At 41.4% G+C, this 22,488-nt stretch overlaps 2 protein-coding genes across 5 annotated transcripts; one reads left to right on the top strand and one right to left on the bottom strand.

Moving 5' to 3' along the window:
• Positions 1-399: 399 nt before the first annotated feature.
• LOC129860755 (glucose-induced degradation protein 8-B homolog) lies at positions 400-9,188 on the bottom strand. Of its 3 annotated transcripts, XM_055931462.1 has the most exons (6): positions 9,083-9,188; positions 8,884-8,974; positions 3,684-3,810; positions 3,280-3,476; positions 2,951-3,148; positions 400-2,340 (listed from the first exon to the last, which is right to left on the bottom strand). In XM_055931462.1, the coding sequence occupies exons 2-6, from the start codon at positions 8,965-8,967 to the stop codon at positions 2,167-2,169; spliced, it is 780 nt and encodes a 259-aa protein (XP_055787437.1). In that variant the 5' UTR covers positions 8,968-8,974; positions 9,083-9,188; the 3' UTR covers positions 400-2,166. The 3 variants fall into 3 exon arrangements, with proteins under 3 accessions (XP_055787437.1, XP_055787440.1, XP_055787438.1); XM_055931465.1 differs by lacking the exon at positions 8,884-8,974 and having other exon boundaries at positions 9,083-9,182; XM_055931463.1 differs by lacking the exon at positions 9,083-9,188 and having other exon boundaries at positions 8,884-9,076.
• Positions 9,189-14,530: 5,342 nt separating this feature from the next.
• Positions 14,531-22,441, top strand: LOC129860751 (dnaJ homolog subfamily C member 5-like). 2 transcript variants are annotated; one of them, XM_055931457.1, is made up of 5 exons: positions 14,531-14,663; positions 16,421-16,558; positions 18,078-18,291; positions 18,520-18,691; positions 18,875-22,441. In XM_055931457.1, the coding sequence occupies exons 2-5, from the start codon at positions 16,443-16,445 to the stop codon at positions 18,979-18,981; spliced, it is 609 nt and encodes a 202-aa protein (XP_055787432.1). In that variant the 5' UTR covers positions 14,531-14,663; positions 16,421-16,442; the 3' UTR covers positions 18,982-22,441. The 2 variants fall into 2 exon arrangements, with proteins under 2 accessions (XP_055787432.1, XP_055787433.1); XM_055931458.1 differs by having other exon boundaries at positions 18,520-18,712; positions 18,875-18,965.
• Positions 22,442-22,488: the final 47 nt, after the last annotated feature.

Raw genomic sequence — 22,488 nt, 5'->3', positions numbered from 1 at the left:
AGTGTCCTTTGCTCCCACTTACCAAACACCTGCCCTCGCTGTCGTTAACGGAACTGCGGGAAAACAGTGGCCGACCGGCGGGGACGAAGAACACCCTCTACCGGTGTACGGCTAGCTATTTACAGTTGTCGCTACCCCCCCTTCTTCTGTGGGGGTTTATCGGCAGCTGGCATCCAATGTTATTGTGCATCAACACCACCTATTGTAATGAAGCAGCCTCGCCTCCCGCCTGTCCTAACAAAAAACTGTAACAATAGAAGTACAGAGGGGTTCCTGCAAATGCAGGAACGCCCCGGTTTGCAGGCGGCAATTGCACCCTTCTTCCTTAACTTTGACTCACCTCAAGCCGGAAGAAAACCTCTGCCAAAGACCAAAAAGAAATGTCACAACATATGCGCAAACGTTTGACTGGGTAAAAGTTTTATTTAACCTTTAACTCGGCAAGTCAGTTAAGAACAAATCATTTTTTACAATGGCGACCTACCCCGGCGAAACCCTAACGCTGGGCCAATTGTGCGCCACCGTTTGGGACTCCAAATCACGGCCAGGTGTGATACAGCCTGGAATCAAACCAGGGTCTGTAGTGACACCTATAGCACTGAGATGCAGTGCCGTCGACCACTGCGCCACTCGGGAGCCCAACTTACCTACACCAAAATCACACATCTGCAAAGAATAAATGATTAACCTCGACAGCAAGGCTACACAATGCAGGAAACAGTCCCATCACTGGATTGTCATGCTGGATTGACCAATTTAAATAAAAACTCATTAAAGTGTATTTCTATATTTGCACATTTGACCTCAAAAACACCCAACAATACTAGGGGGGGGGGGGGGGGAGTTCTCTGTAGTCTGTGCATAATCACATTGTCTGATCATACAATGAAATTGACATTTAGCAGCAGGTAAAAAAATAAACAAATATCACAACATAAACAAGAAATGGGCACTTCTACAGTGACTTTCACCCATTGAACAATATTTACACCACATGCCTCTGTGCAGTAAATGTACAAATTCAGACTGGTTACTAACTCTTAATAGCAATCTGGTCATGTGTACCTTACACCAACTTCTCTACTTATGAAGGAGAGCCTTAATACTGTGAAAGGTCAAGGTTTTCATGCCTCAATATAACCTACACGGCAGAGCTTCAGGTATCTTTCAAACACAGAAGGGAATGTAAACTCAGTCAACCATTTAAAAGACACCCGTATTTCCTTGTGTGTGTAATAATTTCATCCATCAGTAGACAGGTTAAGACCAGATGTCCAGAAGATAGACTTGCCATTTTAACCAATCAAATTACTGTAGATAACTGTTACCTGGCCTTTTCCACATGACCCAAACACTTACAAAAAATTTTAAATAGCTTTTAGCCTATATTCCCCTCTGTCCTTTACAAAGGAGCCTAAAGGCCCAGTGCATTAAAACAAATATATATTTCCTGTGTTCAATATACATATTTCTACAATTGAGGTTGAAATACTGTGACATTTTGAAAATGGTGATAGTGTAAGAGCTGTTTGAAAAGACTGGCTCAGAGTTTTGGTGTGTCTGGTAACATCACAAATAAGAAAGAGCTCTGTCAATAGATCACTCCCAGACAATCCTTGCAAAATTCTTGCTTGAGGAATTGCTCTTCACCAAGAATCTATGTGTCTTGTTGACCACATTAATTGAACAGTCACAGTAAGGTATTTAATTGTTACCCAGAAATGATTTGATAGAGATAAAAAACAGCTACATTGGACCTTTAACAAACTATATGGTTTGTATAAAATCTTAACACCTACACTCAACGTGGCAACTCAGTGGCTTAAAAAACTAATTTAATTATATTCAGAACCGACCATGACACTCAAGTAAAAGTGATTCATACCAATTTCTCAGGTAATCAAATATACACCAGTCATTTAAATGTGTGGTCTCTCAAAGTGTATATAAATGTGGGTACTCTTGAATGTTCAAATCAGTGTCTTTTTTTTTTTTTTTTTTTTTTAAATACAGCCATATAGCATTTGCACACTCAATTAAGTCCTCTCATACATGCAACATGAAAAAAGTATTTATATACATGTTATTTTCCCGTTATAATCCAGTCTTTCACGGATTATAAATAGGAGAAAGGAAGTATGGTAGTCCATGTCACTGCTCGTCATTTCACTTGGGATCCTCAATAATGCCTTTGCTGAGGTCTGTCATTTTGGGGTATTTTACTTTCTTCTGGTCCAGCTCGTTCTGAGCCCATAACAGCAGCTTGAGTAGCTTGGCCAGCTTGGGCGTTGACTCCCTGTTCTCATAGTCCAACACAGCCTGGTTCACCTCACTCCACACCTGAAGAGCATTCAGAAGGGAAAGAATGGTGTGTCAATTACAGGAATACAGTCACACAGAACACCTATAAAAAAGGAGACCCCTTTACAAATGCACATTAAGGCTATTAGTAAAATACGTGAAGTAAGATCTGCATCTCTTCAACTTCAGATGTGCACATTTTATTTTTACACTATCCTTACATTAGCCTTGGATGTGGTGTGGCCAAAGGCACATTCCTGTGTGCAGCTAATAGCATACCATAAATACCTTAGTATTTAGAAAAACTAAATAAGGATAACTATACAGGAGCATCTCATCCAAACCATGTTGCACACATGATCACCGCAAAGCGTTACAAAGCGTGTGGCCATTTTGAAAACCTGTAATTTTCAATTTGGCCAGCAGCAAATGCTGTATACAGGCATTTTATTTATTTAACTAGACAATTCAGTTAAGAACAAATTCTTCTTTACGATGACGGCCTACCCCGGACGACGCTGGGCCAAGTAAGGTAAGTCTTTTTACACTACAAAAATATGTAATGGAACTAGTATGTGTTGTCAAACTAGTGTAGCGTAAAGAGGCTCTAATAATACAATGATGCAGATTATAGACCAACCACACACACCTTCTGTCGCTGCATCATGTTAAGCAGGTCTCCAAAGGGCGACTCCTCTGGGGTATCGAAGGCAAGAAGAGCCAGCGTCCTCTCCATCTCTGTCAAGCACTCCCTGCTCTCCTCCCCCTGCTCTGCCAGCTGTGTCTGGGCAAACTCCAACGCAGACTCAGTCTCCCGCAGCCTGATTAACTCAATCAAGTGCTGTTGCTACAAAGAGGAAAAGGGGAAAGAAATGGAGCGGGATGACAGTTTTGGTGTAGGCAATGGACATCCACATCGAGATGCTTATGATTTGGACAGGAGCTGGTCCCAAAACAGTCCACTGAGGGCATCCTTACCTGCAGGTGAAAGTACAGGTAGCGCTTGGTGTCAAGCAGTTCTGGGTGTAAGCGGTTGATGAGTGCGATGGCCTCCTGTATTTGCCCCTTTAGGATCATCTCTCTGATCTTTATCCTCTCATCCAGCGAGTCCAGGTCCACACTGGGCTCGATCCCAGACTCCATCCGGAACTTCTCAGCTGCCTCTTTAAACCCCTCTGTACAAACACAGACAAGAGTGAGACCATCAAAATCACAAGAACAATTAACCGGATATAGGATAGATCAAGGAAAAAGGTGAGTGATTCTGCAAGTAGAAACGAGCTGAAAAGCCAAAGACGTTTGGAGCAGAACAGTAAACTGGGATTGAGCGCAGATTGGAGGTTGTTTTAGCAGCAAATGACAAAGTGTGAATGATGGTATACCTGTCACCAGGTAATTCATAATAAGCCGGTTCATGTCAGCCCTCTGTATTTGTACATTGTTCAGTTTGTCCATCCATTCGTCTTTCGTAATATCTTCAGGCTTTTCCATGTAACTCATCATTGGATCCTGCAAAATTTGAATATGAAAATAAATAAATGTGTTGTAGCAGGTATCTAGTTATTGCACTGACCTGCCGTTTATGTCAAGAGTGACTGAAGTAGTGTTTGAAAAACCAAAACAACGTTAGCTAGCTAGCATCGCTTTAAATTGTATTGCTAAAACAGTATAGAGAGACAGAAGTGAAATACAATTCAATTTCAAATTACTGTGCCGGTGGGCAGGATGTTTGGTCATTATGACGTGGGGCATGAGACAATATCTAAAAGGATCGTATTAAAGCAAACTTTGTCACATGCACCGAATATAAAAAGGTGTAGACCTTACAGTGAAATGCAGTTAAGAAAAATAAGAAGTAAAAAATATAAGTAACATAGTTAAAGAGCAGCAGTAAAATAACCGTAGCAGGGCTATACACAGAGGGTACGGGTACAGAGTCGATGTGTGGGGGCACAGATTAGTCAAGGTAATATGTACATGTAGAGTTAACGTGACTATGCAAAGATAACCAGAGAGTAACAGCAGCGTAAAATAGGGGTATAGAGGTCCTGGATGGCAGGAAGCTTGGCCCCAGTGGTGTACTGGGCCATACGCACTACCCTCTGTAGTGCCTTGCAGCCAAGCAGTTACTATAACCAGGCAGTGATGCAACCAGTCAAGATGCTCTCGATGGTGCAGCTGTAAAACCTTGAGGATCCATGCCCAATCTTTTCAGTCTCCTGAGGGGGAAATAGGCTTTGTCGTGCCTGCTTTACAACCGTCTTGGTGTGATTGGACTAGGGTTGCAAATTTTGGGGAATATTCAGGCGGAAACTTTGTGGGAATATGAAAATTAATATTAAATACCATTTAAAATGTAGATTTTTTTGCATTGGATCAATTTACCATATCATATGGAGACAGAAACAAATCTTTAACCTTATAAGTAGGAATAATTGCAAATGATTAAATCCCAATAGATTTTTGTTGTTACAAATTGAACTTTAATTAAATGAGTTGACAATTTACATGGGATGATTTCACTGATCAACAAAAGGGAATATTGAATGATCGCATCTCCCAAAAAGGACATACATCTGTAAAATGATAGTCTAGAAACTAAAGCTTTGGTTGTCTTCCTCTCAGGCTTCCATGTCTCCTCCCTGGACGTCCTCAATGTCCACCTCTTGAACATCAGACTCTAGGGCCTCATCTTCACGTTCACTTTCCAACCTTGTTGAGGATGGCTCGTTGTCAGGCTCAAAAAGCCTCAGATTTGCCCGGATGGCCACCAATTTGTCAACCCTTGTATTGGTCAGCCGGTCGCATGCTTTGGTGTGTGTGTTCCCAAACAAGGACCAATTGTGCTCTGAGGCGGCTGATGTTAGTGGGATTTGGAAGATGGAGTCAACAGAGGAAAGAGCCTCAGACCCACAAAGTCCCTTCCACCAGGTGGCTGATGAGATATGTTGGCACAACTGCTATATGGCATCTCCAGCCCAAACCCTTGCTTGGAAGTATACTTCGCCAGACTGCCAAGAACCTTGCCCTCATCCAGGCCAAGGTGGCGAGGCACGGTATGACACCGTGTCTTGTTGATCTCTGCACCGGACAGGATGCTCTTGCCAGCATACTTGGGGTCCAACATGTACACTGTGGCGTGTATGGGCTTCAGGCAGAAGTCTTCACGCTTTTTGATGCATTTCAGAACTGCAGTTTATACTGCTTGGAACAACAGTGATGTGGGCAGGACAGTACAGATATCTTCTCTTACATCTGCAAGCAGTCTGAACATTAGACAGGATGGAATTGTCTCCCTCAATCTGTGCAATGGCTACTGCTTTAGGTTTCAGGAGTTTCAGGCTGCTTACCACTCTCTCCCAAAATACATCATCCAGGAGGATCCTCCTGATGGGGCTTGTCCATATCAGCAGACTGAGATATGGCCATTTCTTGGAGAATCCTTCCCCTCCAGGAGACTGTCAAACATAACACCACCCCAATGGGTGTTGCTGGGCAGCTTCAATGTGGTGCTCTTACTTTTCTCGCTTTACTTGGTGAGGTAGATTGCTTCTATAACTTGACCCTTCACATACCTAACCATTTCCTTGGCTCTCTTGTAGAGTGTATCCATTGTTTTCAGTGCCATGATGTCCTTGAGGAGCAGATTCAATGCATGAGCAGCACAGCCAATGGGTGTGCTGTGAGGGTATTTGTCACCAGTGCAAATACCTTCTGTGGTCCAAGGTCATTGATGACTGCAGTCAAGCCATCTGCAATGTAGAGACCAGTGTCTGTTGTCCCTTGTGTAATACTGGTTGAGGGGTGGAGATGATATCTTTAATTATTCCTTGCCCGCGAATATTCGACCACCCATCAGAGATGATTGCAATAGTCTGCTTTCTCTATGATTTGCTTGACCTTCACTTGAACTCTGCATTCAGCAAATGAGTAGATGAAGCATGTCTGGTTGGAGGGGTGTATGCTGGGTGAGGAACATTCAGAAATCTCTTCCAATACACATTGCCTGTGAGCAGAGGTGAACCAGTTGCATACACAGCTCAAACCAGACATTCAACAGCATTTCTGACTACGTTCCTCCATTGAGTCAAAATAAACTTCTGGTTCCAGGAGGACCATGAGCTGTTGCTATCGATAAGGTGTCTGATTCATAATTTTCACCTCTAATAGAAGAGGGACTTTTGTCAGAGGTTGCTTGTTATGAGCATTGAGGGAACTTTATGCACTTGCCCAGATGATTCTGCATCTGTTGTATTCTTCACATATGATTTGGACACAGTATTTGCAAATGTACACAGCTTTTCCTTCTACATTAGCTGCAGTGAAATGTCTCCACACATCAGATAGTGCCCGTGGCATTTTCCTGTAAACATTAGGGGAAAAACATTTGTAAAACATTTGAAATACAATTCCATGTACAAATAAATAATTAAGCAGTTACATTGAACAACCCCTTTGTAAGATAAAGGTTTTAAAATTAAATGTGTGGAAACAGGTGAATTTACATCAGTTAGCAGGCTCAAGCAAGCTAAAACCCACATGGTAGCAAAAACTAACCAGCAGAAATTGTTAACAAGTTAGAAATTATTTAAACACACATTGCTGTAGGCTACTATTTACTAGTTTACAAAAAAATTATGTCATAAAATATATTCACCCCACCCAGTATTGTAATCACAACATACCAGAAAGCATGTAGTCCTTGGCTCAGACAGTGTGGTGGTGTGGACTCAATAGCATCTCATTAGTGTGGAAGCTCTTGAGAAACAGCTGTACATGTGATGGAATGCACTGTGCATGCAGATGGTTGCAATTTCATTGAATTGGGGATAGTTTAACCAAAATATGCCACAAGACCTAGAATTGCCTTATGTGTATCCCACAAAAAAGTTGTTATAAGCCAACCTTTTTGATGAATTTAAGCAAAATTCCCAGGCTTAACTTCACATGGAAATTTCCCGGAAAGTTTCCGACCCTTTGCAACCCTAGTTTGGACCATGATAGTTTGTTTTTGATGTGGACACCAAGGAACTTGAAACGCTCAACCTGCTCCACTACAGCCCCGTCAATGAGAATGGGGGTGTGCTTGGTCCTCCTTTTCCTGTAGTCCACAATCATCTCCTTTGTCTTAAATCACATTGAGGAAGAGATTGTTGTTCTGGCACCACACAGCCAGGTCTCCCTTTAGGCGGTCTCATCGTTGTGAGTGATCAGGCCTACCCCCCCCCCCCCCCCCATGTTGAGGATCAGCGTAGCAAATGTGTTGTTACCTACCCTTACCACCTGGGGGAAGCCCATCAGGATGTCCAGCATCCAGTTGCAGAAGGTGGTGTTTAGTCCCAGGGTTCTTAGCTTAGTGATGAGCTTTGAGGGTACTATGGTGTTGAAAGCTGAGCTGTAGTCAATTAAACAGACTCACTTTCTCTTCTTACCTCATGTCAAAATAAGTCATGTACGTACGCCATACGTGGAAAAAAAAAAGTTATAATTTATGGGGGACTTTTACATTGACAGAAGGTAAGCAGAAGGGAAGTGGATCTACAACAGACCCACCTTTGGTAAGTCTGTTTAAGGCTAGGCACCACACCATTTTCTCTTAATCATATCACAATCAACTTTTACCAGTTGAATGTAGACAAATTAAATAAAAATTTGTATTATGATTTGAAATATTTTATATACAAAGATATGCAAATGAGGTGATGTCTCATTAAATATGTGCATGTTTGCATACCAGACAAAAAAAAATTCTAGACACTGGATGAAGTTAGCCTAAATATTTTTGTTTCATTTTGTGACAAAACACTCTAGGACCAGACTTGTCCATTACAGATAAATACTTGTTTCATCTTTCTATCTGTAAAACACTAAGACATGTATGTAAAATGCATTATTGGCAAATAAAATGTTATCTACAATAGATAATGTACAGCATATCAACAATTCCCCCTGGGCAAGTCTGGAGAATATAGTACTGAAGCTAAGAAAAATGTGTTGGGGTGTGGGAAGAGTCTGACTTCCGAGAACAGGCAGTTAAAGACAAGTAAACTGAATTAAGACGACCAAACGCCAAAGGCCTGTTTAGACCCAATCACCATCTCTTCAAAGTAAGTTATTAAATGTAGTCCAGTTTGTAACTCTACGAAATGGACATTGAAATTGTGTAATTCAATGTAGCTAGTAAGCTTGGAAATTATTGATGACCATTTTAAAAAGTGGTTAAAATATATTTTTATATATTAATTAGCTAATATGACAAACTAAAGAAAATATATTTATGAAGTTATTTAAAATTGCTTACTTTTTGAAAATACTCATTAATGGACCAAAATACCAAAAAAATAGATAGGTAGATGCAAAAATGTCATTATAGCCTGTGGTGCCTGGCATTAATAATACAATCCTTTAGATATGTTGTCTCAAATTCCCCCGTCATAAATGGCCAACCCTCCACTCACAGCACAGTAACGTTAAATACAATTCCCTTTCAACTTAGCTTCTGGCTTCCCACGGCGGTTTTGTGCAACCCAATATAATTGAAAGCAGCGATTGTGTATGTAAATACGCCAGCAAAACACCTACCTGAAATGACTTGTTGTGTTGTTTGCTAACGTAGCTAGCAAGCTGCTTGTTGGTGCATCGCCCACCAACGTGTAATTTTAACATCCGAAAGCTCGATTTGACACATGAACGAAAAGTACAATACAATAAATAATAACAATCATTATCTATATGAAATATAATAGACAGCTGTATTGTAAAATGACATACAGCTACCTACCTGTAACAATCTTTCGACTTCGGCAACAGCCGTGTAGTTGCTTCACGCTCTCTCGCGAGAGCCAAACCTGATTTGTGGGAACAAGAACAACGATTGGTCAGTGGAATGATGGCATGGTTACTTTATACATCAGTGGGTTACCAGGAACAGTAGCAATGGTGGGGTCTGTTCAGAAGGATTCAACGTTACAAAATGGTCAGATAGAAATACATTTTGTAGAACAGATGTTCCGTCTTGTAGAATTGGGCTACAAGGTTCTAAAAGTTTCACCTCATTGAATATTTAAGTGATAATGCCCTCGAAGACGGTGCTTGGAGGATATATTGGCACGGGTGTTGTTCATTCAGGATTAGACCCACCCGTTGGAAAAACGTGCCAATATATCCCCCAAACACCGTCTTCGAGGGCATTATCACTTTTTTTCATCCTTCCACAAGATATAGTCCCTACACAAATCAATGGTTGCTAGAGATGCCCATCCCTTGCTTGCTAACTAGCCAACTACGGCTAATTTAGTCACGTCAAAAAGTGCAGCCAGAATAACAGCAAAGTAACTGCATTTGCATTTGTTTAAGCTGTTTTCTAGTTACATTTATTTGGACACATCCATAACAATAAGCTGACGAAGCGCGATTTCGCCTGGCATAGAAAATGTGCTCACTCGTCAGGACACTGTTGTTCAGAGGAGCTACGCAATATAACACAGCTACAGTAACACAATCACTTCAAACGGAAGCTTGAAAGACTGCAAATGAGCTGCGTTTCGTTTTGACTTTTTCAATTGACATCGTTTTGTATATATCCATAAAAATGATGCCAGCTGAATCATGATTTCGACTGGCTGAGAAACGTTGCCTGCCTGTCTATCTCGTCCCGACTCACGACAAATTCATTACTTTGGGACAGCAGGAGATCGAATTTGAATATTGAAACAATGTTGCAAATGTCAGAGAGACAGACAGCACTGTTTATACAAATCTTGTTCATTCAAGATTAGACCCACCAGTTGTATAAAAGGGTTTATACTCGTTTATACCTGAATGCTGATTGGTTAAAACCGCATTCCAGCCGCGTCTATTCCACAAGTTGCCACCGGCTAAATCTATTACATTAAAATGCCTATTTACTCTGTTCCATCTGACTGCGCAATCCATTGTCTCATCAGCCCAGCCAAGCAATTTATAAACTGGATCTCCACTATAAACAAAACATCTAGACATTATCTCACATTTCTTTTAGACTAACATTTAGTTTTCAACAGTGGACATTTAAGACCCCTGACAACATATCTTCCAAACACCAGCTTCTCTGGCATTATCATTTAAGTGTAACTCGAAAGTCTATTCTGTGGATTAAGGCAAAGTGAAAATTACATAAAGTAATGTATTGGGTTTTAGGGTTTACCCCTCTTTGAGTAATGTAGAAATGAACATGCCTTTTTGAAAATGCAAAGTGAAACTGAAATTACAAAAGTGTAAATGGTTTTGGAATGGGATTTTTTTCTCCATCAGTCTAGATTTATTGTGCCTAATGAAATGTGATACGTTTTCAAAATTTCATATTTAAAAAGAACATGGTGAAGTTAATAATTGGTGGGTGTGTAAAGTTATTAGAGACTTGCTGTAAGGGACATAGATCACACTTTTGAATGTAAAATATGTGCTCACTGCTCAATATTCATTGTCGATGGTCAAAATATAAAATTACACATTTTAATGCGGGTGTTAAACATTTATGTTGTCTTTGCTGATGTTATTTTCAATTTGATCGTTTTATCCCTCCTTTTCCAGTGACCCTCTGGAGGAAAAATCTCTGAGGAGGTCTCTGGTTGAGAATCACATAGGCTGTATTACTTACTACACTTAACAAAAATCTAAATACAACATGCAACAATTTTAAAGATTTTAATGAGTTACAGGTCATATAAGGAAATCAGTCAATTGAAATAAATTCATTAGGGCCTAATCTATGGAATTCCCAATGACTGGTTAATACAGATATGAATCTGTTGGTTACAGACACCTGTGGGGGCGTGGATCAGAAAACCAGTCAGTATCTGGTGTGACCACCATTTGGCTCATGCAGCGCAACACATATCCTTCACTTAGAGTTAATTAGGCTGTTGATTGTGGCTTGTGGAATGTTGTCACACTCCTCTTCAATGGCTGTGCAAAATTGCTGGACATTTGCGGGAACTGGAACACACTAGTGGCGATTTTAGCATGTAAATCTTGGTGGGAATTGTTTTTTTTTTTAAGTGTGATGCATGCCAACAAAGCCACTACACAACACAACACTAAACAATACATGAATTGCACTATAACAGTGACAAACGGTGCCCAAAAACTGTTAGGGCCTACATAAAGCTGTCCCAACAGCAGTCCCAACATCTTACCACTGCTACACCTGGCTATCAGCAGAGCCTTGTCTGGCAGCGAAACAGTTAATTCAGCCTCATTTACTGCCTTTAAAAAAAACATTGCTGATATGGCTGACTTGCTTAAACAAATGTGGTTTCTAATGACGAGCGAGCTAGGACGGAGGTATATAACTACTTGTTCAGCACTTTTGAAATGTACAGCGACAAAATTCAGAACATGTGCCGTTCTTACAGTGTTCTCCTTGTACACCAAGTCAGAACCGTAGGATAAATTAAGGGGGCATATAAGCAGACAATGAAAGCTCTTACAATATTCAATGATTGCACCACCAAGTCAGAACAGTATTCAAAATTAAGAGGGGTAAATAGACCAAATTATTAGGGTGAGACACATGGGCTACTAACATCTTACTACACAACATACACTTAGTATTACTTTCTTAGCTACAGTATACATATCTCCCTGGCATATTACATAATTTATGCAGCACACAATACATCTTTAGACTCACCGTGTTGTGCTGTGCTTACTTGAACAGGAAGGTTGCGTGGCGGTCCTTCGTGGGCAAATTTTGTCATCAAAGTCTGGCATTCTCTGGATTTATGATACTTTCAAAACACCTGGGAACTCTGAAAAAAATAAGGTTGAATCATGATGACGTCATTGATCTTCAGGTTGTAGCTCTAGAAAGAGGCCGGATTTACAATTCCGAGTTGGATGACCGTTCAAAAAGTATTTTCCCAGTCGGAGCTTGTTTATTCCTGACTTCCCAGTTGTCTTGAGCTCACTGAAGTCTAGTTATCGCAGTTCCGAGTTAACAGTTGTGTTGAGCGCGGCACAAATTGTGCTTGATTGACAGCATGGCCAATGTTGAATGTTTATCATTTTAAATTTGGAAAAGAGCCCCTTAATCCCAGATTTGGAACCACACAGCCACTCCACTGAATAGCAGGCTAGTGATTGTTTTGCAATGCTTGCAGTTAGCCACTGTCACTGATTTCTTCCAACTTGTTGTGTTATGTTTATGTCCAATGGCCAATGGCCAATGAGCACCGATACAGTTTATCTATAATTTCTCTTCCTTATTTATCTTTATATGACAAGGATTAAAGAGGATTTGCCAGTAGATTGTTGACTTGATTCATGATGATGACTGCTAGCTAAGATTTTGAAAGTATGATGTTGACATGATCAGTCCAATCAAAGCTACTGTACATATAATGTGATTTGACATCATTTTATCTGTGGCCAATGACCTTGAGCCTTCTTGGATGGGCACTTCTAATGTAACTCTATGGCAGTACCCAAGGGGCTAGAATTTTCTAGCTCTACCCTTAGACTTGGTGGTGATGTAGTGTCCCCATGAGTGACAGAACACTGAGCCAATCACGGTGCAATGCTCCGTATTTTCTGCTGGCTTGCCCCACCACCACAGAAAGCACTGAGCTAGGCTGAAACACCTGCATTTTGGAGCTACCTTACTCAAGAAACAAAAAAGAGACCATGTTTGTATGTGGCTTTATTAACTCAATGATATTTTCTTTTTTTACATTGTTTGCAAACTGATATTTGACACGTACTAATGCCAAAATAATATCCAAAACAGGCAAAAAATGCGGTCCCCACCTGCCCTGAATAACAGGTCGCCACTGGAACACACTGTCGTACATGTTGGTCCAGAGCATCCCAACATGCTCAATGGGTGACATGTCTGGTGAGTATTGAGACCATGGAAGAACTGGGACATTTTCATCTTCCAGAAATTGTGTACAGATTCTTGCGACATGGGGCAGTGCATTATCATGCTGAAACATAAGGTGATGGCGGTGGATGAATGGCACGACAATGCGCCTCAGGATCTCATCACAGTATCTCTGTGCATTCAAATGGCCATTGATCAAATGCAATTGAGTTCATTGTCCGTAGCTTATTCCTGCACATACCATAACCCCATCGCCACCATGGGGAGCTTTGTTCACAACGTTGAAATCAGCAAATCTGTCACCCATACGACGCCATACACACTGTCTGTACAGTTGAAACCGGGATTAATCCGTGAAGAGCACAGTTCTCCAGTGTGCCAGTGGCCATCGAAGGTGAACATTTGCACACTGAAGCCGGTTACGACGCCGAAATGCAGTCAGGTCAAGACACTGGTGAGAACGACGAGCACACAGATGAGCTTCCCTGAGACGGTTTCTGACAGTTTGTGCAGAAATTCTTCGGTTGTGCAAACCCACACTTTCATCAGCTGTCCGGGTGGCTGATCTCAGGTGAAGAAGCGGAGAATGTGGAGGTCCTGGGCTGTCTTGGTTACACGTGGTCTGCAGTTGTGAGGCCGGTTGGACATCCTGCCAAATTCTTTAAAATGATTTTGGAGGCGACTTCTGGTCGAGTTATTAACATTAAATTCTCTGGCAACAGCTCTGGTGGACATTCCTGCAGTCTGCATGCCAATTGCCCGCTCCCTCAAAACTTAAGAAATCTCTGGCATTGTGTTGTGTGACAAAACGGCACATTTTAGAAATGCCTTTTATTGTCCCCCAGTACAAGGTGCACCTATGTAAGGATCATGCTGTTTAATCAGATTCTTGATATGCCACACCTGACTGGTGGATGGATTATCTTGGCAAATGAGAAATGCTCACGAACAGGGAATGTAAACAAATTTGTGCAGAAATGTAGAGAAATACGTTTTTTGTGTTTATGGAACATTTCTGGTATATTTTATATCAGCTCATGAAACATGGGACCAACACTTTACATGTTCCGTTTATATTTTATTTTTTCTTCGAAATGACTTCAAGATCAAAATACTGTATCACTTTGTAGTTAGTTATGTTTATTTCCTATTACTGACCAGGACGATGGGCACCCAAATATGTCGTTCTGCCCCTGAACAAGGCAGTTAACCCACTGTTCCTAGGCCGTCATTGTGAATAATAATTTGTTCGTAACTGACTTGCATAGTTAAATAAAGGTTAAATAAATAAAATAAAAAATACACTTCAGTCCCCATCAATGAGTGTGCGCACGTCGATTGGGGGTTTGGTCGGGGGGCGGGGACAATATACTGCAGCTGTCCATGGTTGGGTTTGGTGGGTGCGCGCGGTTCTCTGGGATGCGACCATAATCACAAACCGTTATTATATCGCTCTGGATCATTTCCCTATACAGTTCATCAAAACCAACTACAAGAGGTAAGCATTCTCATGGATGTGGATTGTTAATTTTTTTTTGTACCCATTTTCTCTTTGCCCTTGAATATTACTGCTGATTTGAGCGAGTTCTGTCTTACATCTAGAGAAGGCCAGCAAGCAAACCAACATGGATGCTGCGCAGTCCTGCTGGTGATGCAGCTACAGAGATTAACTGCACCAAGCATCGCATTTACAGATTCAAAATAATCCTGAATATGTATTATATTCTTTCTTTGTCCTTATGGCAAACGGACATACCATGAATGATGGTCATGTATTCAATTCATTTAACCAGCGTCAAAGCGTACGGGTTTTTACATTTTTCAAACGTCGATTTTTGTGAAAATGAGTCATTTGATCAGTCTTTGTGACATGGTTTATGAATGGTACCAGCTAGTTCGGCTGGAGGTTGAAGATACAGTAGTTTATTTTGGTTGGGCGTTGAAGATTATTTTACGACTAGTCCGCCATCTCAATAAATCTAGTTTATGTTGCCGTCTGCTTCCTCAATAAATCGAGTCTATGTGGCTGGCTGCTTCCTCAACAAATCTAGTCTATGTGGCTGGCTGCTTCCTCAACAAATCTAGTCTATGTTGCCGGCTGCTTCCTCAATAAACCTAGTCTATGTGGCGGCTGCTTCCTCAATAAACCAAGTCTATGTGGCGGCTGCTTCCTCAATAAACCAAGTCTATGTGGCTGGCTGCTTCCTCAATAAACCAAGTCTATGTGGCCGGCTGCTTCCTCAATAAACCTAGTTTATGTGGCCGGCTGCTTCCTCAATAAACCTAGTCTATGTGGCGGCTGCTTCCTCAATGAATCTAGTGTATGTGGCCGGCTGCTTCCTTGGATGTAAATAATGATTCTCACTCCCCAGGACCACCTACATTAAGTCTCAACATTTCCGATATTACTTTAAATTGAGCATCCGATTGAGTACATTATTTGAACTGTCTTCGTTTTTTATTCAGGGATAGGCCTATGATGGAAAATGCTCAAGATGAAGCATTTTGGCCTTAACCTCAAGGGCCTTCTGCAGTGATGGTTTCTTAATGCTATAGGCCCTTGAGGTTCTCTGGATACTACTGTATATGCCCTTGTGCTGTCTGAAGCTATTAGTATCTTCGTGTTTGAAACATCATGCTGTAGCTTCCGACTGCGCAAGGTGATTTGTTAACTTCTTACTGATTTCCTATTGCAACAATTGACACTGACAGAGTAGCTAGTTTGAAAAAAGACCCCTAGAGCACACATTGCAATTAAAGATAGTGATTTGCGTGAGACCTCAGCTCCAAATTTGACAACAGATTGACTGAAAATGACAACAAGTGAATTTGTTATTGGCTTAGTAATAGCTACAGGAATCTGGCATTTGTAGACCTATTCTAAATACAAACCCAAGATAATTTAACAGTATGTGACTAAATTGTCTCATCTGTTGTTGGAGGAAGAGGGCATCTAGGGTTACAGGCAGATTATTTACTCTGCTCTCCTTTTACATGGTAGGCCTACTGGAGTCAGGGAAACCCTGCTGACAGTGCACCAATTTGGAGTGGCGGTAGGGATAAGGTGTCCAATAGATTCCTGGAGTGTGGGAGTATTTAGTGAATTTGGAGCAGAATTGCACATGCACTGTATTTGTGAGAATGAAAAATAACACTGCTTTAGTCAACACACAGGGTGCTATAGGCTGAATAATAGAATAGCCATGACTCATTTATAAATAAACAGGTGCATTGCTTCCTTTTCTCTGTGTTCAGATTGTGAAGGACGTGAGGCATCATGGCAGCTCATGAACAGGCGAGGCAGCGCTCACTCTCCACCTCTGGTGAATCGCTCTACATTGTGCTTGGCATTGACAAGCTAGCCACTCCCGACGATATCAAGAAATCCTACAGGTCAGTTAGAGAGGCACAGACACTTACTGTAGTAGTCATACTAATACTCATAAGTAACAAAAAAAGACAAATTCACAGTGCATTTGGAAATTATTCAGATCCCTTGACTTTTTCCAAATGTTCTTACAGCCTTATTCTAAAATTGATTAAATTGTCCCCCCCCCCCCCCTCATCAATCTACACCCAGTACCGCATAATGACAGAGCAAAAGCAGGTTTTTAGAAATGTATGCAAATTTATAAAAAATTCAAAACTGAAAAATCTAATTTACATAAGTATTCAGACTCATTACTCTGTACATTGTTGAAGCACCTTTGGCGGCGATTACAGCCTTGAGTCTTCTTCTGTATGACGCTACAAGGTTGGCACACCTGTATTTGGGGAGTTTCTACCATTCTTCTCTGCAGATCCTCTCAAGCTCTATCAGGTTGGATGGGGAGCATCGCTGCACAGCTATTTTCAGGTCTCTCCAGAGATGTTCAAACGGGTTCAAGTCTGGGCTCTGGCTGGGCCACTCAAGGACATTCAGAGACTTGTCTTGAAGCCACTCCTGGGTTGTCTTGGCTGTGTGTTTAGGGTCGTTGTCCTGTTGGAAGGTGAACCTTCACCCCAGTCTAAGGTCCTGAGCGCTCTGGAGCAGGTTTTCATCTAGGATCTCTATGTATTTTGAATCTTGTTTCTCATGGTCAGAGTCCTTTAGGTGCCTCTTGGCAAACTCTAAGCGGGCTGTTGTGCCTTTTACTGAGGAGTGGCTTCCGCCTGGCCACTCTACCAGAAAGGCCTGATTGGTGGAGTGCTGCAGAGATGGTTCCCCTTCTGGAAGGTTCTCCCATTTACACAGAGGAACTCAGGAGCTCTGTCAGAGTGACCATCGGGTTCTTGGTCACCTCCCTGACCAAGACCTTTTCCCCCGATTGCTCAGTTTGGCCGGGTGGTCTGCTCTAGGACGAGTCTTGGTGGTTCCAAGCTTCTTCCATTTAAGAATGATGGAGGCGCTGTGTTCTTGGGGATCTTCAATGTTGCATACATTTTTTGGTACCCTTCCCTAGATTTGTGCCTCGACACAATCCTGTCTCGGAGTTCTATGGACAATTCCTTCAACCTCATGGCTTGGTTTTTGCTCTGACATGCACTGTCAACTGTGGGACCTTATATAGACAGGTGTGTGCCTTTCCAAATCATGTCCAATCAATTGAATTTACCACAGGTGGACTCCAATCAAGTTGTAGAAACGATGATCAATGGAAACAGGATGCACTTGTGCTCAATTTCGAGTCTCATAACAAAGGGTCTGAATACTTATGTAAATGTTTTTGTTTTGCAAAAATTTATAAAAACACGTTTTTGCTTTCTCATTATGGGGTATTGTGTGTAGATTGATGAGTTTTATTTAATACATTTTAGAATAGGGCTTTGATGTAGCAACATTTGGGAAAGGTCAAGGGTCTGAATACTTTCCAAATGTACTGTATGTTGTCTTTATTGGTAGGTTTTAATTCTCACTATTTTGTGTTCTTAGAAAACTTGCATTGAAATTCCACCCTGATAAGAACCCAGATAACCCAGAAGCTTCTGACAAGTTTAAGGAGATCAACAATGCCCATGCCATTCTGAATGACCCCACCAAGCGGAACATCTATGACAAGTACGGCTCCCTGGGACTGTACGTGGCTGAGCAGTTTGGCGAGGAGAACGTGAACACCTACTTTGTTTTGTCCAGCTGGTGGGCTAAGGTGAGACTGTGAGGGGCCATGGGGAGGTGGGGGACGTGAAGGGTTGACATGTAGAGTGGACTTAGGGTCAAATATAACACTATATTTTATAACAGGGCATAAACACAGGTAAAAAGAAAGCCTCTCTATAAAAAGAAAGCCTCTCTAACACTGTTGGCTATTGTTATTGTTTTTTCTTCTTGATATCTCTGTCTCTCTCACACACACCACCTTGTTTTCCCTCTGCAGGCGTTGTTTGTGTTCTGTGGCCTAGCCACTGGCTGCTACTTCTGCTGTTGTCTGTGTTGTTGCTGTAACTGCTGCTGTGGGAAGTGTAAACCACGGCCCCCAGAGGGCCAGGAGCCCGACTTCTATGTGTCCCCTGAGGACCTGGAGGCCCAGATGCAGTCTGACGAGAGAGGTGAGATCGACTGCTTATTGTGTAAGAAACATGTTTCTGCATGAACACAAATCACATAACTTTACCAGAAGTTTGCAACCCTATCACTAACACTTGACTTGTCTCAATTGCATTGTAATTTACTATCACTGACCTTTTATATCTTACCGTATGTGTGCTTGTGTAACGCTCTCTCTCTGACAGAGGGTGGCGGTGAAGCCATCTTGGTGCAGCCATCAGCGACAGAGACCACCCAGCTGACGTCAGATGGTCACCATTCCTCCTACCAGACCGACATGGGCTTCAACTAAACCCCATCCCTATCCTGGCCTGTGGCCCTGTCTGCTACCCTGCTCCACCTTAAAAGGATGATTAGGGCAATCTGTTTTAACTTCACTAAGAGCGCCATGTCCTGGAGAGGAGCTGGAGGAGCGAGCTTGGCCTACATACAAAACTCTTGAAGACCCCCCCCCCCCCATTTCCACCCTCTCCAGAGTGGTCCACTCTCGCCTCTATGTAGGAAGAAAGAGAAAGAAATTGTATGCTTCCTTCCCTTTTGTTCTTTTGTATTCTTTGGCCTTTGACCTCACAATCCTCCATCGCCACAGTCCCCTTTCCATATTCAGTGTGATGGTGTAGCATGCACTGAGAAAAAAAATCATTGTTTTCATTTGTTTTATTTTGTTGAATGTGACATTTGTTGTGTTTTCAGAATTCTGTTGGTGCATAGGTATGTGCAATACGTACAGTACCAATCAAAAGTTTGGACACACCTACTTATTCAAGGGTTTTTATTTATTTTGACTATTCTCTACATTGTAGAATAATAGTGAAGACATTAAAACTGAAATAACACATATGGAATCATGTAGTAACCAAAAAAGTGTTAAACAAATCCAAATCTATTTTATGCCCACCCTATGCCTTGATGACAGCTTTGCACACTCTTGGCATTCTCTCAACCATCACAGGAAAGGAAGACCCAGAGTTCCCTCTGCTGCTGTGGATATGTTCATTAGAATAACTACACCTCAGATTGCAGCCCAAATAAATGCTTCACAGAGTTCAAGTAACAGACACATCTTAACGTCAACTGTTGAGAGGAGACTGTGTGAATCAGGCTTTCATTGTCGAATTGCTGCAAAGAAACCACCACTAAAGGACACCAATAAGAAGAGACTTGCTTGGGCCAAGAAACATGAGCAATGGACATTAGACCGGTGGAAATCTGTCCTTTGGTCTGAGGAGTCCAAATTTGAGATTTTTTGTTCCAACCACTGTGTCTTTTTGAGATGCAGGTTAGGTGAACGGATGATCTCTGCATGTGTGGTTCCCACCGTGAAGCATGGAGAAGGAGGTGTGATGGTGTGGGGGTGCTTTTCTGGTGACACTGTGATTTTTTTAGAATTCAAGACATACTTAACCAGCATGGCTACCACAGCATTCTGCAGCGATATGCCTTCCCATTTGGTTTGCGCTTAGTGGGACTATCATTTGTTTTTCAACAGGACAATGACCCAACACACCTCCAGCCTGTGTAAGGGATATTTGACCAAGAAGGAGAGTGATGGAGTCTTGCATCAGATGACTTGTATCAGATGACCTGGCCTCCACAATCACCCGACCTCAACCCAGTTGAGATGGTCTGGGATGAGATGAACCACAGAGTGGAGGAAAAGCAGCCAACAAGTGTTCGGCATATGTGGGAACTCCATCAAGACTGTTGGAAAAGCATTAATCATGAAGCTGGTTGAGAGAATGCCAAGAGTATGCAAAGCTGTCATCAAGGCAAAGGGTGGCTACTTTGAAGAATCTCAAATATAACATCTTTTGATTTGTTTAACACTTTTCTGGTTACTACATGATTCCATATGTGTTATTTCATAGTTTTGATGTCTTCACTATTATTCTACACTGTAGAAAATAGTAAAAATAAAGAAAAACCCTTGAAAGAGTAGGCGTGTCCAAACTGTTGGCTAGTACTATTTGTGAGTGTGATTCCTTTGGGGTACAGTTTACTTGATGTTTTTTGCTCACTGTTAAGAGAGGCTCGGCTCAGGGAGATCTGGATAGTGAGGTGTTTTGCTGTTCATTGTCTTTGCTTCATGCTGGAGTAATCATTAAACATCCAAGGTTTGAGCTACACAATGCTCAGTTTGGAATTGCCATCAGCTGATGCCAGTTATAAACACACAGCTCCTTTCCTTCATCCACTTTTAAACCCATCGATTTGGACTCCTGTTTACCTGTGTTTGTGCCCTTCCAATTGCATTGTGGTTATATTGCCCTGAGACCTGTGCATGTAGAAGGGGCGTGGGGATTTACGACGGCAATATCATGAAATGTTGATGATGACGTCATTGTTTTCTTAACATTTGGTGGATCTTGGCTTTTCCGTTACCTGACTTGGCTTACTTTGGTCTCTTGTTTTGTGTAGGAAGTATTGTTTTGTCCTGCCCCTGAAACCTGAAACCTGAATTGAATGCTTATAATCTTCCCTCTAACTTCCCTGCATTGAAGAACTGACTAACACCAGAAGATAAATATGATACATATAGGTTTGTTTACACATGTGAATATTTTGTGTAGTTTTACTTGCCACTGTGCCACCCACAGTCCCGTTGGATTGCTTGGACGAGTGCGTCCCAGACATCTCTGAGCACCACTTCTTCTCTGCACATTTCAATGGATGTTCTCGATATCCAGTTATTTAATAGGTTTTACCAGTGCTTTCTGTTCTTGTGGTTCCAAGTGGTACCCCACACTGTCTAAGCCAAGGACCTTGACCTGCTCCATATTTAGAGTGTGATGTCCATTTTATTCCGAGCACTATTCATCTATGTTTAGATGTGACGAAAAAGTCCATGTGTAGGAAAATATTGTGAGCATTTGAAGAATATTATCATCATCGTGTTTTTATAGTTGTGTTGAAGGGAATTCTAAAGAGTTTTGTAATTGTCCAATGCTGTTAATTTGTGTTTACCTTCATTGAATTCTGAGTGTCGATATTGGTACTTTCTAAGTCATTTCATGAGTGGGCTAGCTCTACTACAGGCAGCTCTTATCCTATAACCAGAATATACTAATGTTTTTAATAGAAATATATAGAGCGCAATATACGTCCAGTGTAACTAATACATAACTTGCCATAAACAGCCATTATCTTCATTGTTTGTTTCTTTCATTAATGCCAATTACGTGTTTCAATGGTTTACAGTGATGGGTTTCTGAGCTCCTCTTGCCTGCCCTCTGCTTTTGATGGCATGGTTGTTTGACCTGTGTGACCCTTTTACAATGTTTGCTGTGCCGTCCTGAGAAAAAATCCCATAGATATACCTACCTATTATCGCTTCTTCATTGACATGTTGGAAAATGCTAATTGTTAAATGAGTTGAAATGCAATGTGTTAAAAAAACTAAAGACTACTGGATCAATGATCAGGAAATGGTGACATAACATTTTCTTGATACAGAGGACATATAGTGTAACGATAGTGATATAGTAATTTGATGCAATTGTATTTAAGGTATCTTATTTTATCATGGTTTTGATGATGAGCGGCTATAGTTATAAATGGTATGTTGTTTTGATGTGGCCATTAAATTTTGCAACGCATGGTTTAATGGTTAAGGTCTCTTGTACATACACTTAAATATGTAGTATAAATCTTGACCTTTATGTTGTAGCATGGTAATACTTGTGTGTCTGGAAGAAAACAAAGTGGGTCATTGATCTGATTTGCTGTTGGTAAAATAAATGTTCTTGAACATTTACCTTTGTTTTGCTTATCATTTCAATTCTCATGCTATGCTGCAATT

Source organism: Salvelinus fontinalis, chromosome 8 (assembly GCF_029448725.1).
Source record: "Salvelinus fontinalis isolate EN_2023a chromosome 8, ASM2944872v1, whole genome shotgun sequence".
In the NCBI taxonomy this organism is placed as follows: domain Eukaryota; kingdom Metazoa; phylum Chordata; class Actinopteri; order Salmoniformes; family Salmonidae; genus Salvelinus; species Salvelinus fontinalis.
The sequence above is the reverse complement of the archived record's forward strand: the minus strand, read 5'-3'. Positions and strand labels throughout refer to the sequence as shown.